At 53.4% G+C, this 24,379-nt stretch overlaps 1 protein-coding gene across 5 annotated transcripts in view; it reads right to left on the bottom strand.

Moving 5' to 3' along the window:
* The window catches only part of LHPP (phospholysine phosphohistidine inorganic pyrophosphate phosphatase), a 127,896-nt gene that overhangs the window by 72,164 nt on the left and 31,353 nt on the right, over positions 1–24,379 (bottom strand). For 4 of the 5 annotated variants that reach the window (XR_011564324.1, XM_070781054.1, XM_070781057.1 and 1 more), the window contains exon 6: positions 10,435–10,526. Coding sequence is in view for 4 of the 5 variants with exons in the window: in XM_070781054.1 (XP_070637155.1) it covers positions 10,435–10,526 (92 nt within the window). In the remaining variant the exon portion in view is untranslated. Of the gene's footprint in view, positions 1–10,433; positions 10,527–24,379 lie in introns of all 5 variants that reach the window. The other variant, XM_070781056.1, reaches the window with a different exon arrangement.

Here is a 24,379-nt window from a genome sequence, read left to right as displayed (position 1 = left end):
TGGAACGCCCTCTCTCCAGCCGGGCGACCCTGGGCGGGTCGGCATCTTCCCCAGAACGCCCGACTTCCCCTGCCCACCCGCGGGGCTAGGGTGAGAACCATGACAAAAAAAAAAAAATGGTCTGGGAAGCTGAAAGGCCTGTCCAACGGGGAAGATCCTGGTTGCCCAGTTACACAGACCAGGGTGTCTGCCGCGCGCGAGGCACGTGGGGATGATGAAATTGGCGAAAACCCAGTCCTATTGCTCAAGGAACAAGAAGGGCACGAGGAGGGAGATGGATGGAGGTCTGGGGTCTTCCTCTCTGGTGGGAAGGCAGCTGGGTGCCCTGGCGTGGGAGGGGGCATGGGAGGGGCAGAGCCCCTCATAAGGAGAGCGCTGCGGGGCGGTGAGAGGGACACAGTCCAGCAGGGCCGGGGGTCAGCCAGGTACAGGGTGACAGACAAGTAAACAGGAATGACAGATGCCGGCTTCTTCCTGTCGGGGACAAAGGTACAGATGTGCAAAGGCACCAGGTTGGGACGGCCCGGTGGGGCTGGAGCGGGATCAGAGGTGTCGATGTGTACCCGTGGTCTTCTATGGGCACAGGCAAGAACAGAGACACGCGTGGTTGGACGTGTGAATTACGCACGCGCACGCATGCGTGTCTCCCACCTCTGCCCAAGGAGAGGGCCTGAGAGAAGGGATGCTCAGAGGCAACCGAACATCCAGTGTCCTGGGCTTTGCTTCTAAGAGTCACTTTCCACTCCAGGGCACTGGGGCTCCCGGGAGACACAGCTGGCTCTGGCACTGAGGCAGAGACAGAACACAGTGACCCTGAAGCCGTTTTTCTGCCAGAAAGGGCGGGAAGACGGGGGTCAAAAGGACACAGAACCGGCTTGAAGACGCTGTTACTGGCCACACTGGTGACCACTTGAGCATTCAAATGAATTACGATGCTTATAGATTATCACCTAGTGGGTTACACAGGAATCCGTGAGTCCACACGGATGAAAATAAATAAGTGGGGAGAAAAGAACATTCTTCCGTACAATAGAGCATCAATCACAAATGTTAAGAATGAATGATGGAATTACTTGGTGGCCATTACAGAAACAGTTAGCTCAAGGAGAAACAACAGACATTAAAACTAGTGGACGGGGGCTTCCTTGGTGGCTCAGTGGGAAAGAATCCTCCTGCCAATGCAGGAGACACGGGTTCGATCCCTGGTCTGGGAAGCCTCCATATGCCACGGAGCAACTGAGCCCGTGAGCCACAACTGCTAAGCCTGGGCTCTAGAGCCGGGGAGCCGCAACTCTGAGTCCACGAGCCGCAACTACTGAAGTCTGAGCACCCAGAGCCTGTGCTCCGCAACCTGAGCACTGCAACTGGGGAGCAGCCCCCGCTCCCCGCAGCTAGAGGAAAAGTCCTCGCGGCAATGAAGTTCCAGCACAGCCAAAAAAAAAAACAACTCGTGGATGGAAAGTAGGGTGAGAAACAGGATTCTTACCCAAAGGGTCTCCCCACGAATAGTTATTCATTACAAAGGGAAGAAAACCCATAACTTTACGTAACTTTATGGCAGTCACCACCTTAATCAGACAGGTTAAAACATCACTGTTGTTGGCAAACCAACACCGCACGCTTCCTAACATGACGCTCTGAGATGCACACGGCATGGCTTCTGTGATGCTCTGGCCCCAAGTGCGTAACCTGGGCCGTATCACGAAGGAGTATCAGACGAGATGACTGTCCTGGGATCTTTAAGACCGTCAGTGTCAAGACAGGCGAGGCCTTGGCGCCCCAGATGCGAGTCCAGAGATAGGACTTGCCCCCAGGGCTGGAGTGTCCTCTCAATAAAGGAAGCAATGGAATTACCAGGAAGATCTGGGCAGGGTCTGGCTCTGGGAGAAGGGTCCGTGGCATTTGTCTTTTCTGGAAATCTCCAAAAAGGTTTGGAAATTATCAGGCCATGGGAACTCCAGGCAATCCCCCCGAGGTGAGGGGTATTTCGGGTATAAGAGAAACGGCCTGGAGTGGGAGCCCACATGGACCCCAGCTTGCCACGGGATCCCCTTGACCTTGAGATGGCCCCTCTGCCACTCAGAGGCCCATACAGAGCTGAGGGAGCCCCTTAAGGCCCTTACAGGTGGGAGGACCCCGGGAAGCCATCATCAGACAAGGCCTTAACGACAGCAAGATTCCGGCCAGCAGAGGACGGGCGTGGTGATGGATGGAAGGGCGCCTTCTCCGTGGAGCCTTGGTCTCCCTGTGAGCTCACAGGGGAGACCTAGAACCAGGAACCTTAGCCAGGAACCCTGGGTTCTCAGGCCCCCTCCCCTGGGCAGATGCAGGGGAGCCGGAGGAAGAGAAGGGCATGGGAGAGGCTGGCGGGAGAGGCCTGGGATCCCACTGCCAGGGGGTCTCTCCACAGCCGGGCCCAGCACCTCGGGGCTCTCCACGAGGGCTGGCAGAGGAGGGGTGAGGGCCCGGGGTGGAGGGTGGGTGGGCTGCAGGGCCTGAGTGTGCACGCGTGTGAGCGTGCAGGTGCACACCCTGCCCTCAAAGCCCCCGCTCGCTGGCAGCAAGGTGCCCACTGCTGGCCCCTGCTGAAAGCAGCGTGTGGAAGAAGAGAAATGAGTGCTGACCCTGTAAGACTGGAGGGCCGGGGGTGGGCAGTAAAGCCAGGGGTGGAGGTGAGGGCAGGAGCGGGCACAGGAGGAGGGACCCAGGGGCGGAGCATCTGGGCCCCCTGCACGCTCCCCCGGGACCCTCCTAGGGCACAGCACAGCTCGGAGGCTGCCCCTGCCCACCCTCTCGGGTCTTCTCTACCAGGCCCCTCCCTGCCCTGGGTCAGAGACTTCGTCCCAGATGCCAAGGGGCAGGTGGGCTTGGACTGCACACATCAAGGCGGTGGGCGGGGGAGGGGGAGGCACCTGGGCCTTCCTTCAGCAAGGGGAGCCTTGACCCCGCCTTCTGACCCCCTCAGTCCAGGGAGGGCTGACTCAGGCTCTGCCTGGCATACACTCACCCGCCGCCCCCAGCCTGGGGTCTATAGTCTGCAAGTACAGACTCAACAGTCCTGGGCACCCACTCCGTGCTGGGGTGGCTGGGAGCCCACCCTTGGGCGGCCACCCTTCAGGTTCAAATCCGTGTGTGTGTGTGTGTGTGTGTGTGTGTAAGTGTGTATGTGTGAGTGTGTGTATGTGTGTGTGCCAGGGTCCGGAAGCCCACCCTTGGGCGGCCACCCTTCAGGTTCAAATCCGTGTGTGTGTGTGTGAGTGTGTGTGAGAGAGTGTGTGTGTGTGTGTGTGTGTGTGTGAGCCAGGGTATGGGACCTTGGGGGGTGGGGGCTGCTGCAGGGAGGTCACAGATGGCTGCGCGTGTGTGGTGGCCCAGAGAAGGCACTGATTTTGGTCACGGGGACCAGGGTCTCCACCCTGCCCGTTGCTGGATGAAGGAACTCAGAGGGTGCACAGCGTCCCCACCAACCCGTGGGCCATGTCCTGGCACCGGACACGGAAGCAGAGGAGCCGGAGCGCCCGCTCCCAGGCCAGGAAGGGAATCTGCCTTGCGAGGAGGCCTGTGTCCAGCGACCCAGGGTCCTGTGTGTGAGCAGGGAGCCTGGCTGGGCCCTGGGGCTCAGGGCAGAGCCGCGCGCCGGCTCAGGAGCATCACGGCACTTGGGCTGCTCTGTCTTTAACCAAGTTGCCTTGAGGTGGTCTTTCTTCTGAAGAGCCCCACTCACAGGCCTATGGGAGGGTGGCACAGACGCACTTTAAACAGCAACTGCTGTTCTGATAAGAATGCTGCACTTCCGCTATAACATATTTAGAAGACACACGGATTCTTTACCAACTGAGCTATCGGGGAAGCCCTTAGGAGACACCCAAGGATGCAAAGGGCTCCCTAGGTTGGGCTAGTGGTAGAGGACCCACCTGCCAATGCAGGAGACATGAGAGACTCGGATTCGATCCCTGGGTTGGGAAGGAAGATCCCCTGGAGGAGGGCATGGCAACCCACTCCAGTATTCTTGCCTGGAGAATCCCGTGGACAGAGAAGCCTGGCAGGCTTGTCCATGGGGTCACAGAGTCGGATGTGACTGAATCAACTTAGCATGCACACACACAAGGATGCAAAGATACAACCAAACCCTCTCTAACAAGGAGATGCCTTTCTTTCCCACCTCTGCTGCTCAGGCGCCTACATACCTGCATCTATGGCTTTAACCCCTGGGCTCCAGCTCTGATGCTAACAGCCCACGACCGAGAGGAAGAAGTCACAGGCTGGTTGGTGGATCAGGCGTGAATGACAGGCCCAGCTGGGATAACCGAATCCCAGGGCCCCTCACCTGCCTGGGAGGCAGTTTCTACATCTCCAAGTAGGAGGCAGTAACGCTGTCATCCCAGGGATGGTGGTGGGGGAGTGGAACCGGAAGGACAGAGACCCACAGGTGCCCGTTTCAGGGCCGCAGACTCAGGGCGCGTGTGTGGCTCTGGCCCCAGCGGTGCCATCTGCAGCTGCCCCAGCTTGTCTCCAGGGACAAGCACTCACCCCTCTCCAGGCTGCCCGTTCTATTCTGGGACCGCTCTGATAAACCTTCAGGGCAGCCTTCTCTGAGGTTAAACGAGGATCCTTCCAGCGCTTTCCAGAGCAGAGAGAGCGAGCCAGCAGGGCTGTGAGCTGAAGCCCACTGTCGAGGTCTCTATTTGCCACTCAGCAAGGTAGCGTGGGAAAGTCTAACACATTTTTAGCATAGGGACCATACTTTTCTGGGGAGGTTTTTTGTGGGTCTGGTAGTTTTTGAATACTGTGGGTTATGATGGAATATTATAGATACTATATTGAAGATGCTCTGGATTCTGTTTTTTAAAATTTTGGAAATAAAATGGAAGGCAGAAATGGAAAGAAATACAGATTACAATAAAAGAATTTATCTAAATGCTAACATTGCAAGGACTATTTTAAAAAGGTGGCGGGCAGCATGGAGACCGGGGCTTGCACACCACACAAGCAGAAAAGGCGAGCCTGCAGACAGAGAGAAAGGAAGAGACTCCCACTGCGCTGTTGGAGCACACCACGCCGTCCACCTGCGTAAGCAGCAGCACCCTGGGGCGGGTTCCCCAGTGGGCACACATCATGGTCGACCCGCCCGGGGGAGACGGCTTTCTGGACCAACCCGTGGTACCACACTGCTCCTGGGGCATCGCTAACCAAAACGCTAATTCACTGGCCCGCTCGACTTCAAAGGCCAGAGGTGGGACCAGCTTCAGGCAGAGCTAGATCCAGGTGCTCCAACAATGGGGACTCTCTCTTCCTTTCCCTCTCTCTCTGTCTCCAGGCTCCCCTTGCCTGCTTGTCAGCTTCACCCTTAGACAGGCTTTCCCCTGGAATGACACAGATGGCTACTGGTACTTCTCAGCTTCTATTTCACTGGCGACTTTCCTAGGGGTTCTCGAAATCCTAGGCCTAGCTCGGATCACATACCCATTGCTGTGGCCAGGAGCTCCGCACGCTCCAGACCGACCCAGCCTGAGGCTGCCTGCTGGGCTGACCGCTGGTCCACTGATGTCCCTCGGTGGGGCTGTTTCCAGACCCTCCCCCAGCTGGCAGCCAGGATGGAGCCCGCGGGACCCAGGGCTGAGGCCCCCGAGCCCGGCATTAACTGGTTCTCCGCAGCTGGGCGGGCCGGGCTGCGGCCGGGCAGTAGCTGGCCATCTCCAGTCTCTGTGCTCAGCCTGCAGCCCCGCCTGAAGCTACATGGAGGCCCCTCCCCGGCCGGGAGCATCTACCAAAGGCCTGAGGTTCAGGAGCACTCACTCCACGAGGCAGAGGGTCCCGCCTGGAGCACATGTGCTCCACAATGGGACCAGGGTTGGAGCAACCAGGGTTGCTCCCGATCCCTGGGTCTGCCGGCCAGGCCACCACCCACAACCCTGGCCTCCAAGAGTCTCATGGTGACAACTGTGACTGCTGGAAAGCCAATGCCCGGGTTCACTCACTTCCTTCAAATACCACCTGGCCCTAGAAGAAAACTCCATCTCATTCCAAAGAGGAACCAGAGCCTCCTAAGGAAGCTTTGAAGTCGGTGGCTGCAAAGTGATGGGAGACAGGGTCAAGGGACAGGCTCGGGCAGCCACTGTGTCAGGGCCAAGTCGGACCTGGCCGGTTCCACGCCAGCCTCTGGTTCCACCACCAGATTCTCTGCACCCCACATCCTCCAGCCTTGTGCAAAGTGGCTGGAATCTGCCTGCCCCCCTCACCCCCGGCTGAGAGAACAGTGACCATGGGGACCCTAGCCCCAGCCCAGCTTCGGTGTGGACGGAGCGCCAGCCCCAGTCGAGGGCCCCTCCCAAGTCCAAAAGGGCAAACTGCTTGTCAAGAACGTTCTGAGCTCATAAAACGTTATCCAGCCGTGAGTAAATAACAAAAAGACACCCAGAGCAGGCTCCACGCGGCTGAGTTACTGACACAGCACGACCAGCGTGGGCCCTGCCGTGAGACGCCTGCTGTGCAGGTGCAAGGGGCAGCCGTCCAGGGGTCCTCGCTCTGTTCCTGGCGTGTCCCCAGGAGGAGGGGTCGGGCGGGGGGCTATCAGGAGGTGTGAAGGGTCAGCGAGATGTCCTGAGCGCCTCCTCCTCCACTGGGGAGACAGCATCTCGCTGCTAGGAAGGACGTCTCTGGCCTGAATTTGTCAAAATAAGGGTGCACAGGGCCCAGCTCCCACAGAAGATGAGGCCTGTCCTTAGGAGAGAAGAAGGGGGCCGTGGTGCCAGGGGGTGGGGGCGGCAGCTCTCCCAGCCCAGCCCCCCATCACAGCCACCGAGCCCTGCCTGCGCCCTGAAGCGCGGCTGGGACCATGACTCCTGCAGCTCCTGGAATCTGACCGCAAGGCCTAGGTGTTCCCAGGAAGAAAACAGAGGCAGAAGCACCCACCTGGGGGCGGAGCAACCAGGCTCCAGCCCAGCCTCTGCCAAACCTCGCCAGGTGGCCTGGGGCAAGGCTGTAACCAACTCAACTGGGAAGGCCTCTGGCGGCGGGGGAGCCTGCACCCTGATCTCCAGGACTCACTGGCACCATGAGGACCTGTCATCAAGGGGCTCAGGGCCCCGGGAGAGTTGGGACGGGACCTTACGGAGCTGCAGGAGCAGTGGCTTCTGGCTTCAGGCTGGAAGGTTCTGCCGGCAGCCCTGGTGCGTCACACATGCCAGGAAGGGGCAAACAGGGAGAACGCCCAAAAGGCCTTACCTGCCGGCCGGGTGAGGACCACACCCTGGCTGGGCTGGACTTCCAGGCAGAGCAGGTATGATCAGCAAGCTTTGTGTGGTTTCAGCCATGACTCTGCTGCCCTGCTGGGCGGGTTGTGTTTGCACGCTGTCTGCCCTGGGAGCTTCGCTGGCTCCAGACACTGGGGTTGGCGGAGGGGGCCTGGCCCGCTTTTCTGCAGGCCCTGAGCCTTCCTGCCGGTAACAGTAGGGGCAGGCCCTATGAAGCCCTCCTTCCGAAGCTCAGGCCCCCGTGACCTCGCCCCACTCTGACACTTCACCCTTTTCTCTTTGGGCCATTTTGCGATACAAGCAGGAAGGAGAGAGGAGGACGAAGACACGGAAGGTCACAGGGAGACCTCCCAGCCGTGGGCAAGTCCAAGTCCCATGCCCCCAGCAGTGCCGTGGTCAGACCCACAACCTCGTACACGCACGTGTGTGTGAGTGTGTGCACAGCCAGGAGACGCTGGCCTGAGGGGCACCTGCAGTGGGGCTGTCCAGAGGCCACCAGCGCCACCCACTCCAGTTCCAGAGAGAGGCCGGACCCCCATCAAGATTCACACTTGTTCAGCCTCCCCATGCAGCCTCGGCCTCCAGCCAGTGGAGAAGCCACGTGGCCCAGCGTGAGCACCAGGCTCCTCACTGCAGGGCTCTCTGCCACCTGTGCCCTGGGACAAGGCCATGCTCCACCCGCCTCGATCCCCCAGTGCAGTCAGGGCTGGGCCAGGGCCACCAGCAGGGGACACAGTGCACCCACTCGGGCCACTCAGAGGAGAGGCCCAGCGCACAGTAAGGACACCTCACTGTCCCCGCCCAGCTCCTGTCTGGTGCAGACATGGGTCACGACGACCTTCAGACCTAGTGTGGCCGGCTCGCAGAGGTGGCCAGAGGGGTGGAGAGCTCCAGGGGGCAGGCAGGGCCACCCTAGAGGGGGAAGTTGGGTGCTGCCCCAGGGGGTGGGGGGTTGGACGGTTGGAATGCTGGCCCAGTCTCCAGGGTACCAAAGTGCCAAGGCTGCTCACTGGCCCCAAGCCAGCTACAGGGCCTGCCGTGAGCTTCAAGCAAGTGCCACACAGGCCTCATGCACCAAGAGTGCCATCTGCAGGGAGAAGGCAGCCGTGCAGGGGCCCCGCTGTCCACCAGAAAGGCACCCGGATGGGTGTGAGCAGTGAGGCGAGCCAGGACGCTCTAGTAGCCATGTTGCCAAGAATGAGAACAAACAAGTGAAATTAACATAAGGCATCAGGACTACAACACGTGATCGGTATGAAATATTATGAATGGACCCTTTCATGTTCTTCTCCCACCGAGTCCTTGAATTCTCATGTATGCCCATTTTTAACCCAGCTTCATCTCCAGGGCTCCCCAGCACCTGTGGCTTGTGGCCACTGCATTAGACAGTGAGGCGCTGGAGAGCAGAGATGGCAGAAAACGTGGCTCGAGAAGGAGGCAGGTGGACTACTATCCTGGTTTTGTAAAATATCCAAATGTTACCAGAATATCCGTATGTCGTCAATTAGGCCAGCTGTTGATTGGTTTCTCTCTCCAGGAGATGGGGCGACAGGGGCCTCAGAAAAGTGCCGACCCCAGTGGTGCACGGTGGGACAGAGCCGCCCGCATGCCCACCTGCCCACTGGTGGGCTTCCTGACCACACATGTGGACCTTCCTCAGGGACTGAGCGCCCTAGGGGTACACGTGGGGCCTGGGGCAAAGGCAAGACCTTCTCGGTTACAGGGGCAGGGCTTGGGCTGGCCAGAAAGACCCCAACCGTGGCTACATTTAATCCCAGAAGACAAGTTTTTCTTCCTAAGAAATCAGAAATAGCCCAGTACATACACACAAAAAAGACATGGTTCTCACTCTTCACCGCGCTCTGAGCCTCAGCACCGTGTTCTTAGCAAGGAGGCCCCACTCCTGTGCCTGTGCTCACAGGGGCTCCCTGGGCCGGACCGGCTCCTGACAGGTGGCATGAGGGACTCGGCAGCACCGTCCAGCAGAGCATCAGGGCGCCAAGTCCTCCTGCTCAGCAACTTGGAGGGAGGGGGACAGAGGACCGCAGGGGAGAGAATGTTGGCAAGGCTTTGAGTCAGACATAAGCTGGACATAGCCAAGGAGACCCAGGAAATCCTGGAAACCCTCATTTGAGGATGTGGGGGAGAAAGGAGGTCCAAGTTTCAAGGCATGCTGGGGGCTTCAAGGGGGGCCTCTGACACCCTGGGAGGGCCAGGAAGAGGCTGGAAGGGACTTCTTGGCCCCAGACCCCCAGGGACGCTAAGACTTGCTCACTCGCCTGGTGTTCCCCCACCTGTCCCAAACCCAAAGGCCGCCTGGGTCTCTCACACAGGAGACAGGCCTCAGAGTGAGGGTCAGGCCCTCGAATCGACTCCTCTGACCCGGTCTAAGCAGATTGCTCATGGCTGATGAGGTCCATCCCCCCCACCCCCACCCCACATCCAAATACCCAAGGCAACCACGTTTTAAGTAAGTCTCTGCAGCATCCACAAAACAGTACTTCCTCTGAATGGCCACAGTCAAAACCACCTAGAGTCAGGCAGAACGACACTCTGACGTCTGAGACGGGCGAGAGAGCCACACTCGGACACCGCAGGGCACCTCCACACATAGCAAGTGCCCGGACCCCGACAGGCGCCTGACGGCGACCCAAGCGACGCCAGGCTGACTTCCCAGCAGAGAAGACACTCTGGAGATGGAGGCTCAGCTCCCAAGTGTCCCTGACTCATCCCTGGCCACACACCTGTCATCTTTAGGTGAGAGAGCCAGACACATGGAGGAAAAGGACAGGCAGTGACCAGAGGAGTCGCGCACAGCAGCTGTAACCTCCGAGCAGAGTGACCCGTCTGCCATGGGGCCAAGGGCACGAGGCCCAGGCTCTGCAGGCAGTGGGCTCGGCAACCGGCCAGAGCCTTTAGTGCATGGTCTCTGCACGGCACCCTTCTCCAACCCCAGGTCTGAAACTCAGACCCCGTATCAAAAGCTGCTTTCCCTGCCACTCTCTGCTACTAACAGGCACCCAGGCCTGTCCAGGGTGCAGTTACCAAAAAGTCACTGGGTGCCCACAATCTGCTCTTCCATCTGGAAGGAGAAACACCCTTTATTTTGGAGATGAAAAGTGAAACCCTAGAATCCATGAGGCAGGCAGGCTATGGGAGGCAGGCTCCCACGGGCGCTTACCTGAACTTCCCGGTCCGCACCTGCAGGGCTCTCATCCCGTACCTCTGGGCACCGCCCACGTCGCCCACGATGTCATCCCCGATCATGATGGCCTGTCGGGCAGATAGTGAAAGGCGCTGAGAAGTGGTGTCGGGATGGCTTTCTTCCTGCGCTCCCTCATCTTTTCTGACATTGTAAACCTCTTGATTTGATGTTTCAAACCACCATCGTACACATTAAACAAGGTAATACTGTCGTCATATTGACTAAAAGTCAACCAGCTTGAATATATCTCCCACTGCCCGCCATGGGCTGCAGCTCTGAATGGTGCATATTTGCAGAACGTAAAATCAACCAACAGGTATCAAAGTGATCTGAGGTGGGCTTCCCTGGCGGCTGAGCGGTAAAGAATGTGCCTGCCAATGCAGGGCACGCAGGTTCAATCCCTGATCTGGGAAGACCCCCCATGCCGAGGAGCAACTAAGCCTGTTTACCACAACTACTGAGCCTGGGCCCGAGCGCTGGGGAGCCACAGCTGCTGAAGCTCTGGAGCCCTGGAGCCCACGCTCGCAACAAGAGAAGCCACCACAATGAGAAGCCCAGGCTCCACAACCAGAGAGCAGCCCCGGCTCCCCGAAACTAGGGAAAAGCCCGCACAGCAATGAAGACCCAGCACAGCCAGAAATAAACACGCAGGTGCCACAGGACACATGGGGAGTTGACACTGTCTCACCTCTGCTCGAACACAGGCTGAATTTTACCCCCAGCCAAAACCTCTGCAGGGCTTCCCTTGGGGCTCAGCTGGTAAAGAATCCGCCTGCAATGCAGGAGACCTGGGTTTGATCCCTGGGTTGGGAAGATCCCCTGGAAGAGGGAAAGGCTACCTACTCCAGTATTCTGGCCTGGTGAATTCCATGGACTGTAGGGTCCATGGGGTCACAAAGAGTCGGACACGACTGAGCGACTTTTACTTTCACAAATACTCTGTAACCAGGTTATTTTGTAAAAGCTAAGTGAATTTCTGGCCAATCTTTGTAGCCCCAACGGAGAAGCTTTTACTCTCAATGGTGAGTTTACCACTTATAAAAAGCAAAAAATGTATACAAAAAGAAATACATTCTGATATTTGGCAAAACTAATACAATTATGTAAAGTTTAAAAATAAAATAAAATTAGAAAAAAAAAAGAAACACACACACATGTGCACGGAACACTCACAGCCTGGGTATCATTTCTAAAAGCAGCCCCTTCCCACCTGAAACAACTCGAAAACCAGATAAACCAGATGCAATCACAGTTTTCAAGACACTGGACATCAGGCAATAAAGGACAAATGCTGAGATACAGGAGAAGCAGGAGAAACAGACAGTCCTGTGGATCCCTGGGGCTGCCTTCAGGACTTCCAGTCTGTGAGCACAGGGAGGGGGAGTCAGGCAGAGCCCCGATCCCCTGAATTGAGGAGGTGAGCTCAGAGCTGGGAGACCGAGGCAGCGTATCGGAGAAGAGCGGGCACTGGGAGAACAGGGGAGATCTACGGAGTGTCCCCCTGAAGGATGCAGTGTCGGGCAGACTGCTGGTGAGCACAGGTGAGTGAGGAGACCACCCGAGGCCAGGGGAAGAGTCACACCAAGAATTAAAACAGAGCCGGGACCTCCTGCAGAGTTGGGGAACGGCACCTGTTCCCACCAATCAGACTGGAAAGTCAGACTGGAAAACATTATAATGCACAGGGCCTGGGGAGCATTCGGAGAAGCGTCTCGACTCAGCAGTGAGGAATACCCAGCCCAGAGTAAACCCTGCTCTGTGCTGCCTCCCTACTTTTAAAAGCAAGATCTGGAAGGATTGAACTATTCCCAAGTGATTTGACTGTATCCCAGAACAAAGCACAAAAGTATTTCCCAGGTGGCGCTAGTGGTAAAGAACCCGCCTGCCGATGCGGGAGACAGAAGAGAGGTGGGTTCAGTCCCTGGGTAGGAAAGATCCCCTGGAGGAGGGCATGGTCACTCACTCCAATATTCTGGCCTGGAGCATTCCATGGACAGAGGAGCCTGGTGGGCTTCAGTCCATGGGGTCACAAAGGGTCAGACACGACAGAAACGACTTAGCACCCACACAAAAATATCCAGCACTCAGAAAGATAAAATTTAATAAAAATGAATCCCATCTATGCAAAGATGACAAATAATCACACACAATGAAGAGGAAATCAACGAAAACTGAACTGGAACTGACCCAGATGTAAGAATTAGCAGAGGAGGGCATTGCAGCAGTTGCTATAACTGTATTCCATACGTTCCCAAAGTTAAGTAGAGACCCATATCCAAATCAAGCTTCTAAAAGGGAAAACTACAATGTCTGGAACAAAATACAAAAATACTTGATGAGATTAAATCCAGGTAAGACAATGAGGAAAAAAAGATTGAGGAACTTGAAGACACAGTGATAGAAATGATCCCAAATGAAACACAGAGAGAAAAGATATATATATTTTTAAGAAAATGACCAAATGACGAAACTTCAAAAGGCCTGGTGTAACTGGAATCCCTGAAAGCAAGATGTTCAGAGAGGAGACGGAAACAATATTTGACGAAATATTGTCTGAAAAATTTCCAAACTCAACAAAAATGATAAATCCACAGCTCCAAGATCCCAATCAATACCAAGCACAAGACACATCAAGACAGTTACATCAAAGCACAACACAGGCAAATTGCTCAAAACCAAGGACGAGGAGAAAAACTTAAAACCAGCTGGAAGATTAGAGTGAACTTATGGTTGCCGGGCGGAAGGACGGGGAGGGGGGATAGAGAGTTTGGGATGAACAGGTGTACACACTGCTATATTTAAAATGGATAACCAACAAGGACACTTAAGAGGCCCAGACCATAGAACTGCTCAACAGTTACCAAACAAGAGTCGGGGGCAAGGGGCACAGTCAGCATTCCTGTTGCTGAAACCTCAGTCATCACTGGTGGGTGTCCTTTCAACATATCAACCTGTGCGATGAATACTACCATTTAAATGGATTCGTATTCTTTACATGAAAGTGAAAGTGGCTCAGTCGTGTCTGACTCTTTGCAACCCCATGGACTATACAGTCCATGGAATTCTCCAGGCCAGAACACTGGACTGGAGTGGGTAGCCTTTCCCTTCTCCAGGGGATCTTCCCAACCCAGGAATCGAACCCAGGTCTCCCCGCACTGCAGGCGGATTCTTTACCAGCTGAGCCACAAGGGAAGCCCAAGAACACTGGAGTGGGTAGCCTATCCCTTCTCTAGTGGATCTTGCTGACCCAGGGATCGAACTGGGGTTGACTCTTTACGTAAATAAATGTATTTTTAAAGAAGAAAAAGAGCAGCCTCCCTCACTCAACTACCGCACTGATTAAAAGCTTCAAAATATTTTCAGGAAACGATTCTGCCAGTACAAGTCAAGTCTAACACATCAGACACCAAACACATTCCAAGTCTGATCAGAAATGTCCTTGGTCGGAGGTCAGACAGCCCGAGGAACCGGGCTCCTGGGGCACAGTGAGTGTCCCGATGTTGACGGGGAGACAGGCTTTGAAACTGACAATTATTCTTAAGTTTCTCTGAAATTCAGATGCTGGGTAGGGCCAACCAGTGAACAAATGCAGAAACCGGAACCAAGAAAAGTAAAAATGATACCTGTGAAGCAGTCACAAACTCGGGGACCCTTACCCGTCTATTTGAACTCTGCCTGTGAGGAGTCCAGATGGAATGTCCCTTCCATCTCGGAGTGGTAGGGGTGGAGATAGGGAATACAGAGGCCAGCCCCATGCGCCCACCAGACTTGTCAGACTGAGCTCAAGGCTCAGATGGGGCCAGAGAAAGTCAGCCCAGGGTCCCAGGTGTGCGATAGGCTAGCCCTGCAATCTCGTGATCCACTTCAGTCTGTACAATGGGTTCAACTAATGTGGTATTTAAACAGAAACATGAAAGTTAAGCATCCAGGGCAGTGCCTGGACATAATAGCTATCTGTACATGTTTAAAAGGAAAATATATTGGGAAACGTTTTATTGAGTAAACTCCTAATCTAGCCCTATTAGAGAGAGTCCACAGCCCTCACGACAGGCCTCCAGTGCCCCAGCCCTTCTGTATCGGGTCCTCTATGGGCCGGGTGGTGGGGACACAGTGACTTAGAAACACAGTCCCCACCCTTGTGAAGCTCCTGGTGGAAGGCAGAGGACAGATGTTCATGAGGTAATTTCACACACATATAGCCAGGACCTGCAATAAAGCACAGGGAGGAAAAAAAGCAGGATGTGGTCAAGCCTGACCTCGTGGGGCTCACAGTGGTCAGGGAAGGCTTCCTGGAGGAGGTGAGGTTTTGAGTTTGGATCTGAAGGGAATGAGGTATCAACCAGGCTAGGGGGCATAGGAGGAGGAAGGATGAGAGCCTTCCCCGAAGAAGACACCACACGCGTGTCAACCACAGGTCAACAAACCTGAAGCAAATGTCCTTGGAAGCGTCTCCCGAGTGGGCCTTCAGATAATGAGGAATCGCGAGGCGCTTGTGCACAAGCGGACAAAGGCTGAGCTGCTGCTGCCCCAGGCGCCAGGGAGGCAGTTTCAGGTGAACACGAGGGTTTCTAACAATTAGCACGGACTGCCTCAGAGGTACCAGACCCTGCTCACTTAATCATATTCCAGCAGAGACCAGAGGGACCTCCGTCAGAGAAGCTACTGAAGGACACGGGCCCCCAGGAGCGTGAGCAGGTGGCTGATGACCACGAGGGCTGAGAATTCCGCTGACCGCTAGGAGCTGCGCCCCCTGCGGGACATACGAGGTACCTGAAATACACTGCATTTCGTCCCAAACTTCATACAGCTCTGGGCTTTCCTCCACCAAACTCTTCTTCGCCAACGTGTGTTACACATACTATTGATGCGTGATTTGATTTTAGGTAGAACAGGATGTACACTTTTAATACAACCATTAGTATTTATTTTTAGAGTAATCTATTTATGGTGAGTGATTCTGGTTTCCCATTTAGAGTAGGGATCGAAAGTTTCTTGTAGACACTGAAGTATATAGAATGAATCAATTTAAAGAAACATTAAGTTAATAATAGTGCCGCAGGCAAGTATTTGGATATGGTAAAGCTGGATTTTTTTTTTTTTTCTAGAAAGTGATGCTGGGGAAAACACCGTCAAATACAAATGGGTTCATTTTCGTGTCTACGAGCTCCCATGCAGCCGTGTGGAAATCATCCATCACCCAAGAAGAAACAACCAGTGGCAACCCACGTTCCTCGAAGTGGGACCTGCCCCAGAGACGCTGCACACACGCGAGTCTAAGGGTACCCGCAAAGCCGGGGTCTCCTGGGCAACCACTCAGCTCGCCTGGCCAGAGAGGCCCCGGCAGCAGGCCGGCCACGTGCTCTAGCGGGAGACTCTGTTTTGACTTCCCAGGGAGTTGTCCTGACACTGTCAGGCCAGCCTCTAAACATCCGCCGTGGTTCCGGCTTAGGACCCTATCCACTGCTGCCAGGGGTCCCGGGGGCCACCTTGCTAGAAGGCTCCTTGGAAATGAAACGGGCTTCCAATTATTCAACGTCACGCCTGGCATCTTTCATGCTCTGGGGGAAATACAATTTTGCGCACACACACACGTACATGCAGCAGAAATTCCTCCCCACTCAGAACAGAAGCTCTGGGCCTTGCTGGGTGAGAATGTTTGCAGGCAGGACCCATGGAGGCAGAACCAGGGAAACCTGGGCCGTTGGAAGAAGCTCACCGAGGAGCAGCAGCTACGGTTCTGCCTGACAACCCAACGGCTAAGCCCTGGCAGAGCCCAGAGCCGTGGGTGGGCGGGGGGAGGGGCAGGGTGCAGGACCCCCTGGGTCTGCAGCCCGGCTCAGCGAGGCCTGTCTGGGCCAGCTTGTGGGTTCCGCATACCAAATGCGTTCCGGCCCCTGGGGAATCTCACAGATTTACTATCGGTGAAGGGCAATAACCACGCAAGGAGGAGCAATTATTGCCAAATCATTTAGGATTTAAAAAATCATTGGCAAGAAGATAGAGGTCAAGAGGTGCGCTGTCGGGGGAAATAAAAAAACCCTACCTGTCAGGCCTGGATTGCACTCCCTTTCTGACTGCAATATGGTGCAGGGAAGATGGAGACACGCACACCAAGCGGTCGGCTCCCACAGAACAGAGATCCAGGAGCAGGAGGCAGCACCAGAGCCCTTGAGGTAGGTTTTCAGGTCTGGGTTCAAGATGCAGAATTCATTTGTCCTTCTTAAATATCTATCTGCCCACCATGGTCTCCTCTTCCCGCCATCCTATTTGCCAGGGAAGAACCCATTCCAACAAGTGGCGATGTTTGGAACACAACTTCAGTGAACGCCAAAGAGCTTTCCCAAGAAAGTTCACTTCTCCTGAAATGTCTAGTGACTCCCAGGCTCTGCCAGGAGGAACACTTCTCCCCGCCATGGGGTACCAAACAGCAGGGCTGGTGGTGAAGGAGCAGTGGGCTCAGCCTGCACTTCAGCCCCTGGGGACCCGGACCCCCACTTAGAGACACCTCGAGAAAACACCTCGCTCTGGGAGGAGCCTCAGACCCTCAGCCTGCAGGCTCACGTCTGGAGGCTGGTCATCGCTGAGGCAGCTCGCCCACCGTCTGACACACTCGTAAAGAATATATCAACACAGCAAAACCCCAAGTGGCTATTTTATATACAGCAAGAAACAACGATATTGGTGAGGATGTTGGGAAATGAGGACTGGCAAGGACAGCTGGTGAGGAAGCCGAATCGCTATGGCGTTTCTGAAATAGAAATGAGCAATGTGCACCATGGCATGGCAACCACAGCCCCAGGATCTCTAGGAAAACAATTTAAAATGTACCAAAGGAATACGAGGGTGTTCACGAGGCTTATGTACAAGAGGGAAACTGGAAGCAATCTAAATGTGCAACTCCTGAGGACGGCGAAAGCACGTTGCGGTAGCAGGGGGTTGGGAGAATAGACCTGTGCTTTAGAACATTACGGTGGTCCCTGTGACAGAGTGCTCTGTAGCCACAAAAATTACTTTGTGGAAGTGCCTGAATCTGCACCAAGGAGACTGTTCCCAATGTTACAGGGCAGGGATGGGATCAGGTTTCAAACAGCAGATGCAGGATTGTCCAACTTTGTGTTAAAAACGTGTGTATGCATGCATGCTAAGTCGCTTCAGTCATGTCTGACTCTTTGTGATCCCATGGACTACAGCCTGCAGGCTCCTCTGTCCATGGGATTCTCCAGGCAAGAACACTGCAGTGGGTTGCCATGTCCTTCTCCAGGGGATCTTCCTGACCCAGGGAACGAACCCATCTTCTGCAATGATAAGCAGGTTCTGTGCCACTAGTGCCAGCTGGGAATCCAGAAGCCCCAAAAAATGTGTGCACAGACCCCCCGCCCTCCAAATTGGAAAGGTTAAGCATGATTTGTGTTATTCCAGGTTAGGGAATGAACATTTTTTTTTTCCCTTGTACTTTCTGAATTTTATCCACCTCCTTTAACAAATATGAGTTACCTCATCATCTGATTTTTTTATTTTTAATTGTGTTTTGAGGAGAAGGAAAGCAAAATCTACTTTAAAAGGCATTAGGGGAGGAAACGTCTTAGGGAAAAGCTGAGACAGGAGGTTTTAAAAGTCCCTTATGTCTGAGAAAAAGCACAAAGGCAATCCCAGGTCTGGCATTTCCTGGAACCCACCCCCTACCCAAGGCTGGAGGCAGAGCCAAGTTCAAAGCTGGGCTGCAGCAGCTCAGGCCCTGTCTGTCCCGGTGCTCCCACCGCCCCAGCAAGTGGTCTCCAAGCTGACACCCAAAGACCAGGCGCCCAGCTGGTGGGGAGGATGGGCTGGAAGAGGGCTCGGCCGACAAAAGGGAGAAGACGGGCCTTCCACGCAGACGTTCACGCCACACCCACAGGCTTCCCCGCCAAGGGCACAGACTGTCCCCATGGCCCACACTTCGAATGAAAGCCCTGAGAACCAGGGAACAAAACGACGCAGCAAAGTCCTTGTCTTATGCCTGGTTCTCTTTGAATAAACCCACAAACCTCATCCCCATTGTTTTTTTTTTGGATACGCTGGGTCTTGGTTGCAGTATGTGGGATCTAGTTCCCTGACCAGGGATTGAACCTGGGCCCCTGCGTTGGGAGCACAGAATCTCAACCACTGGAGCACCGGGGAAGTCCCCTTGTCCCCACTGTTGATAGGCTGTCCTCAGAGTACTCACCATTACCACCCATAACCTTGTCTAGCTTAATTTTCTACATTCTGCCAACAAGACATATTTTAACATTTTTTTTCAAAATGGAATATATCACACTACTAAATATACCTTTTCAAAGCTAAGCGTTCTGACATGTCACTGCCACCACCCTGAGAACTGGGGAGCAGCAGAGACCCAGAGGGACTGGGGGCCTCACTCCACATCTGCAGGGAATCCTGGCTCCAACAGCAGCTTTCATGTGACCACCCCGCAGTGCCCTGGTTCTCAACTGGGGGCGATTTTGCTCTCCTGGGACATCTGGCAATGTCTGGGAATACCTGTGGCTTCACAATTGGGGGACGATGGGGTTGAAAAAAGAAAGTGAAGTCACTCAGTCATGTCTGACTCTTTGTGACCCCATGGACTGTAGCCCACCAGGCTCCTCTGTCCACGGGATTCTCCAGGCAAGAATATTGGAGTGGGTTGCCATTTCCTCTTCCAGGGGATCTTCCCAACCCGGGGATCGAACCCAGGTCTCCCCCATTGTAGGCAGACGCTTTACCGTCTGAGCCACAGGGGAAGTTGGGGGACGATGGGGGTTACCCTCACCACAAATAATGATCTGGCCCCAAAATGTCAACAGTGCCAAGGCTGAGAAACCCTGCCTTATCCTTAAGATGGGAACCAAGCACACGATGGGGGACTGGAGTAAGGATTTCACGAAGTACGTGGGAACCTGACAGACCCCAGGTGTGCCCGGCACACGTGGGGCTCAAGCCTCAGGTTCCTCATCTGTGAAATGGGTGTCCTCAGCTCCAGGCTGCTGAGTGCTGGCTTCGGTCTCCATTTCCATTAAACACCCACAGTTTGCAGGTGATGGAGTCTCTCAGGATCATGGAAAACTGCCAAAACCTTCGCATCATTTGGGCTTTGGTATGCAGCAATAAAATCACCCACTGATTCAGAAGCCTTCAACTATGAGAATTAGGTATTTCTAGAAGTAACCTTTAAGGTCTGTTATTCTTTGCCTTATTAGCAAATCCCAGAAAGGCCCTGGTTACCTCGAAGAGGCCGGCCTTTCCAATATATTAGAGTAATCCCGGCAATCTGTTATTTCTAGGCTATCGAGGAAAGGTTAAAATGAAAATTGGATTTGGGGAGTTATAGCCATTCCAAGTGCAGGTGGAAAGCTCCTCGGCAGCGAGAACTGGGTCTGGGCCTGGGAAGAAGCAGTTATCAAGGGAAATGACTGGTGATAACTTTATTGATTAAAGCAGCTTGAAAAATGTAAGGTTTGCGACAGCCTGGCACTTGAGCGGCAAGATAGCCCCTCGCGGGCATTTCTCATTAAAAATAGAGAAGCAGGAGCAGACAATTATTACCCTGTGCATAAGACACAGTTCATTCAAAATGGCCTTGTTTTGAAATACCGCTTTAAAATGTCTACAAATCCTGAGGCTTGAATAACATTAATGGACAATTCAGAAAAAGGGGTGGGGGGGTGGAGTGAAGAACATGCCTTTGCCCATCAACTGTCAAGAGGGGGAGACAGAGAGGATGATAACGCGGGAGGGGATAAGATGCAGCTTTGTCATCTGTGCTCAGAGCCACCAGCGAAAACGGCTCCCTAGTGACCCAGGGCCACAGAGGCGCACAATGCCTGCACAGCACAGTAGCCACGCCAGGAATTCAAACCCCCAACCCCCCACCCCGGTCCCCACGGCCCTGGCATCCACCTGAACCCTCAAAGGGCCTCGGTGCCCCGTCGGGGGCTGTGGGGAGGGCGGTTTCTCATTCGGAATGTGAAAGATGCTGACCGGGAAAGTACCTGGAAAACACCAGACCAACCAACACAAAGGTAGGAGGGAAGGGGATTAACCAAGCTCAGCTCTGCAAAGACAGCCGAGACCTTATCACACCTTAATTCTCGGTTTTTCTGGTCTTAATTTCTAGGCAGTGACAGTCTGCTGTTTTGCTGGTGGGGGAGGTGGGGGAGACTGCCAACAGACGGCTGTGACCATGGTGCTGACATAATTCTAAATACTGATTTTTCTAACTCAAATTACAACAGCAACCTTTCTCCCACTCTATAAAAAAACAATGATCTTAAGAATGTATTCTTTCAAATTCCCTATGAGCAGGACACAAATGTTACGTAGTTGCTTATATTTAAGAAATGGAAAGCCAAGCTATGATATTTATAAAAAAGGACTATGTGATGAGAGATGGGTGGGAAGAATAGGGAAAGGCCAGAAGCTAGAAGTCCTTGAAAGTATCTTGTTTCGTGGATCCGATTTCAGATCCATGTGAATTTTTACGTAACTGTAAAACAAATTTAAATGTTGGAAAGCAAATCCCTTAAAAATTGGAAATATAGTGAGTTCAAGGAGACTCCTGTTGGTCACACACACACACACACAGTGAAATAACAGTGGCTTTAAAAAAACAGTTTTGGGGGACTTCCCAGTTAGTCCAGTGGTTTAAGAATCTGCTTTCCAAAGCAGGGGACGTAAGTTGGATCCCTGGTCAGGGAATTAAGTTCCCGTATGCCTTAGTTGGGCAAGCAACTAAGCCCACAAGCTGCAACTGCTGGAGCCGGTGTGCGGAGACCCCACACTCCATAACGAGAGAAGCCACCGCCGTGAGAAGCCCGCGCTCCGCAACGAGAGGCAGAGGCAGCTCATAGAGGCTCCTGCCGGTCAAAGATGCGAGCCTTGGACACGAGCAACTGCAACGGAGTAGACACACCGACTGTGCTTTTACCTATCCATTTATAGTGCTACAGTTTTAAATCCCCAAGGTGTTGGGAGAGTGCTAGAGAGCCAACTCACACTGAAAGCTCATAAGTAATAGCAAAGAAACAGGCATTTGTCTGGAGTTTCGTACACGAACTGTACTTTGGGGGAAACCACATGACGGGTGGGGAGTTCCCCTATACAGAAGTCATCCAGAGAAAAGGAGAAGCAGGAATGACACAGGATTCAAGCATCACCGTTTCCCGGAACTCAGTGTATACGTGGGGTCACGCGCCCACCACTCACAGCTGCTAACACCCCAGGAGACACCTGGGCCCTGGAGGAGGACACACCATCCCTGTAAAGCAGTCGTCAGAAAACCGACACCGACGCTCAGCAAGCGTCCCGGTCTAACTATCAACACACAGGAAACCCGGGCAGCGTGAGACAGGACAGCGCTGAGGCGCAACCCACAAAATCTGGCCTGTGGGAGCTCCGGAGGACCAACAGCCCAGACGCTTCCTCACAACGCTGCAAGGGATCCAAGGGGGAGACGGGGAAGGTGTGGGAACGGACGGATGAGCAAACACTGGGGAATCACACCAACCAGTCACAGTGCCGGGACCCCATTCGGGTCCTGATTCAAATTGCAAGCGACGCAACAATTATATGACAATCAGGGAAATGTGAATGATGGCTGGACATTTAAAGGTAATAAGGAATTATTAGGATTATTAATACTTAGATGTCATAATGACACTATCTGTGTTTTTAAAAGATTTCCTATCCTAGAGACACTTGGAAATATTTGCAGATGAAGTGATGATTTGCATCTGAGGGATGATTCAAAATGAATGGGGGAGATAAGTGTATAGATTAAGTGAGTGGCTGAGTGAAAGAAAGTGAAAGTGTGAGTCACTCAGTCGTGTCTGACTCCTTGTGACCCCATGGACTGTAGCCTGCTAGGCTCCTGTGTCCATGGAATTTTCCAGGCAAGAATACTGGAGTGGATAGCCATTCTCTTCTCCAGGGAATTTTCCCGACCCAGAGATCAAACTCCAGTCTCCTACATTGCAGGCAGATTCTTTACCATCTAAGCCACCACGGAAGTCCTAAACAAGCAGCTACTCATTTCCAAAGGGGTCCCAGTGGTCAAATATGGGACAATCTGGGCAAGAAAATGACAGCAGGCATGGATTGTGACTCATGGAATAAAACAGAGATCCTTGAGTCCATGTTGGAATAAATTAAAAGGCAAGTGGGAGGAAAAGGAAAGCGCTTCCTTACAGTAAATTCTAATGAATAAATATAGAGGAACCACGGAGATGGAAAATCACCACTTGGCAAACACCATGGTAACAACTGTTACAAGTGCGAGCTGTGCGTGGACGCTGAGATCAGGAGAGGAGAAGAATGACTCGTAAGAGGATATTCACATGGGACTGAAACACTCCCCTGCCCAACACTGCTGGTCACAAACGGACACAGCGACTTTGCAGTGGACAGCAGGGCACCTCCGACGAGGTCTAAGTGGCCGCCACCAACAGTGGGCAGAGTGCCCGCCTGTACCTCCTGAAGGGCCAGGGGCCAGCAATAAAATGCATGACCAGGATTAAATATGCCAGAAATGCAAAACCTACACTTAAGTCATGAGGAAACAGCAGGGACATTCTATGAAAAAACTGGCCAGTACTCTTCCAAAGGGCTTTCCAGGTGGCGCTACTGGTAAAGAACCCGCCTGCCAATGCAGGAGACACAAGAGAGGTGGGTTTGATCTCTGGGTCAGGAAGATCCCCTGAAAAAGGGCTTGGCAACCCTCTCCAGTATTCTTGCCTGGAGAATCTCGTGGACAGAGGAGCCTGGTGGGCTACAGTCCAGGGGTCTGCAAAGAGTCAGACACGACTGAAGTGACTTAGCATGCATGCACTCTTCCAAAACTGCCAGGGTCCTGAAGGACAAAGACAGACAGGAACTGCTCACAGTAAAGGGTGTGGGGTGGGGGCAGGGGGTATGACACCCATACAGCATGTCCGGAAACAGAGGGTCCCGCGCTAGTCAACATCGGAGTCAAGGCTGATTTCCCGCTTTTATAATTGTCCGGTTCTCGTTACAGATGTTAGCCTTTGGGGACGCTCTAAGGACACATGGGAATTCTCTGCACTATTTTTGCAACCTCTCTCTGTGTGGGAAATTGCTTCAGAATGAACAGTTAAACACAGTTTTTTAAAGTGCTTATTAGCTGATAATTGCTGATGGATACCTGGGGTCTCATTATGTTCCTCTCTCAATGTCAACAGATATTTGAAACGTTCCATGAAAGAAAGTTAAAAAGAGACTGGTTTAAAAGACAAGACAACCTTATTTGGAGTCAATTCAAAGAAATCTACATAAAAGACATTTCTGAGACAGCCAGGGAAATTTAAATATGAGCTGGTATTAGATAATACTAAGGAATTACTACTGATTTTCTTGGGGAGGGGTTTTTTTCTTTTAGGTATGGCTTTTTTTCAACATGAAAAAATAACATAAAAGTTACCAATGTAGCCATTTTAAAGTGTACAAATCAGGGGCATTAAAGTACACTCACAGTGTTGTAAAACCATCACCACCTCTGAGTTCCAGACATTTTTATCACCCCAAAAGGAGACTTCATACCCACTGGCACTCACTCCCCATTCCTCCACACTCCCAGCCCCTGGCAACCACTAATCTATGAATATTTTATGTCTCTATGGATTTGCCTATTCTGGATATTGGACTTCCCTGGTGATTCAGCAGTAAAGAATCTGCCTGCCAATGTAGGAGACCTGGGTTCGACCCCTGGGTCAGGAAGATCCCCTGGAGAAGGAAATGGCAACCCAACTCCAGTATTCTTGCCTGAGAAATCCCTCACAGAGAGGAGCCTGGCTTTCTGCAGTCCTTGAAGAAAGCTGAGCGCCAAAGAATTGATGCTTTTGAATTGTGGTGTTGGAGAAGACTCTTGAGAGTTCCTTGGACTGCAGGGAGA

This window comes from Bos indicus, chromosome 26 (genome assembly GCF_029378745.1).
Source record: "Bos indicus isolate NIAB-ARS_2022 breed Sahiwal x Tharparkar chromosome 26, NIAB-ARS_B.indTharparkar_mat_pri_1.0, whole genome shotgun sequence".
Classification (NCBI taxonomy): domain Eukaryota; kingdom Metazoa; phylum Chordata; class Mammalia; order Artiodactyla; family Bovidae; genus Bos; species Bos indicus.
The sequence above is the reverse complement of the archived record's forward strand: the minus strand, read 5'-3'. Positions and strand labels throughout refer to the sequence as shown.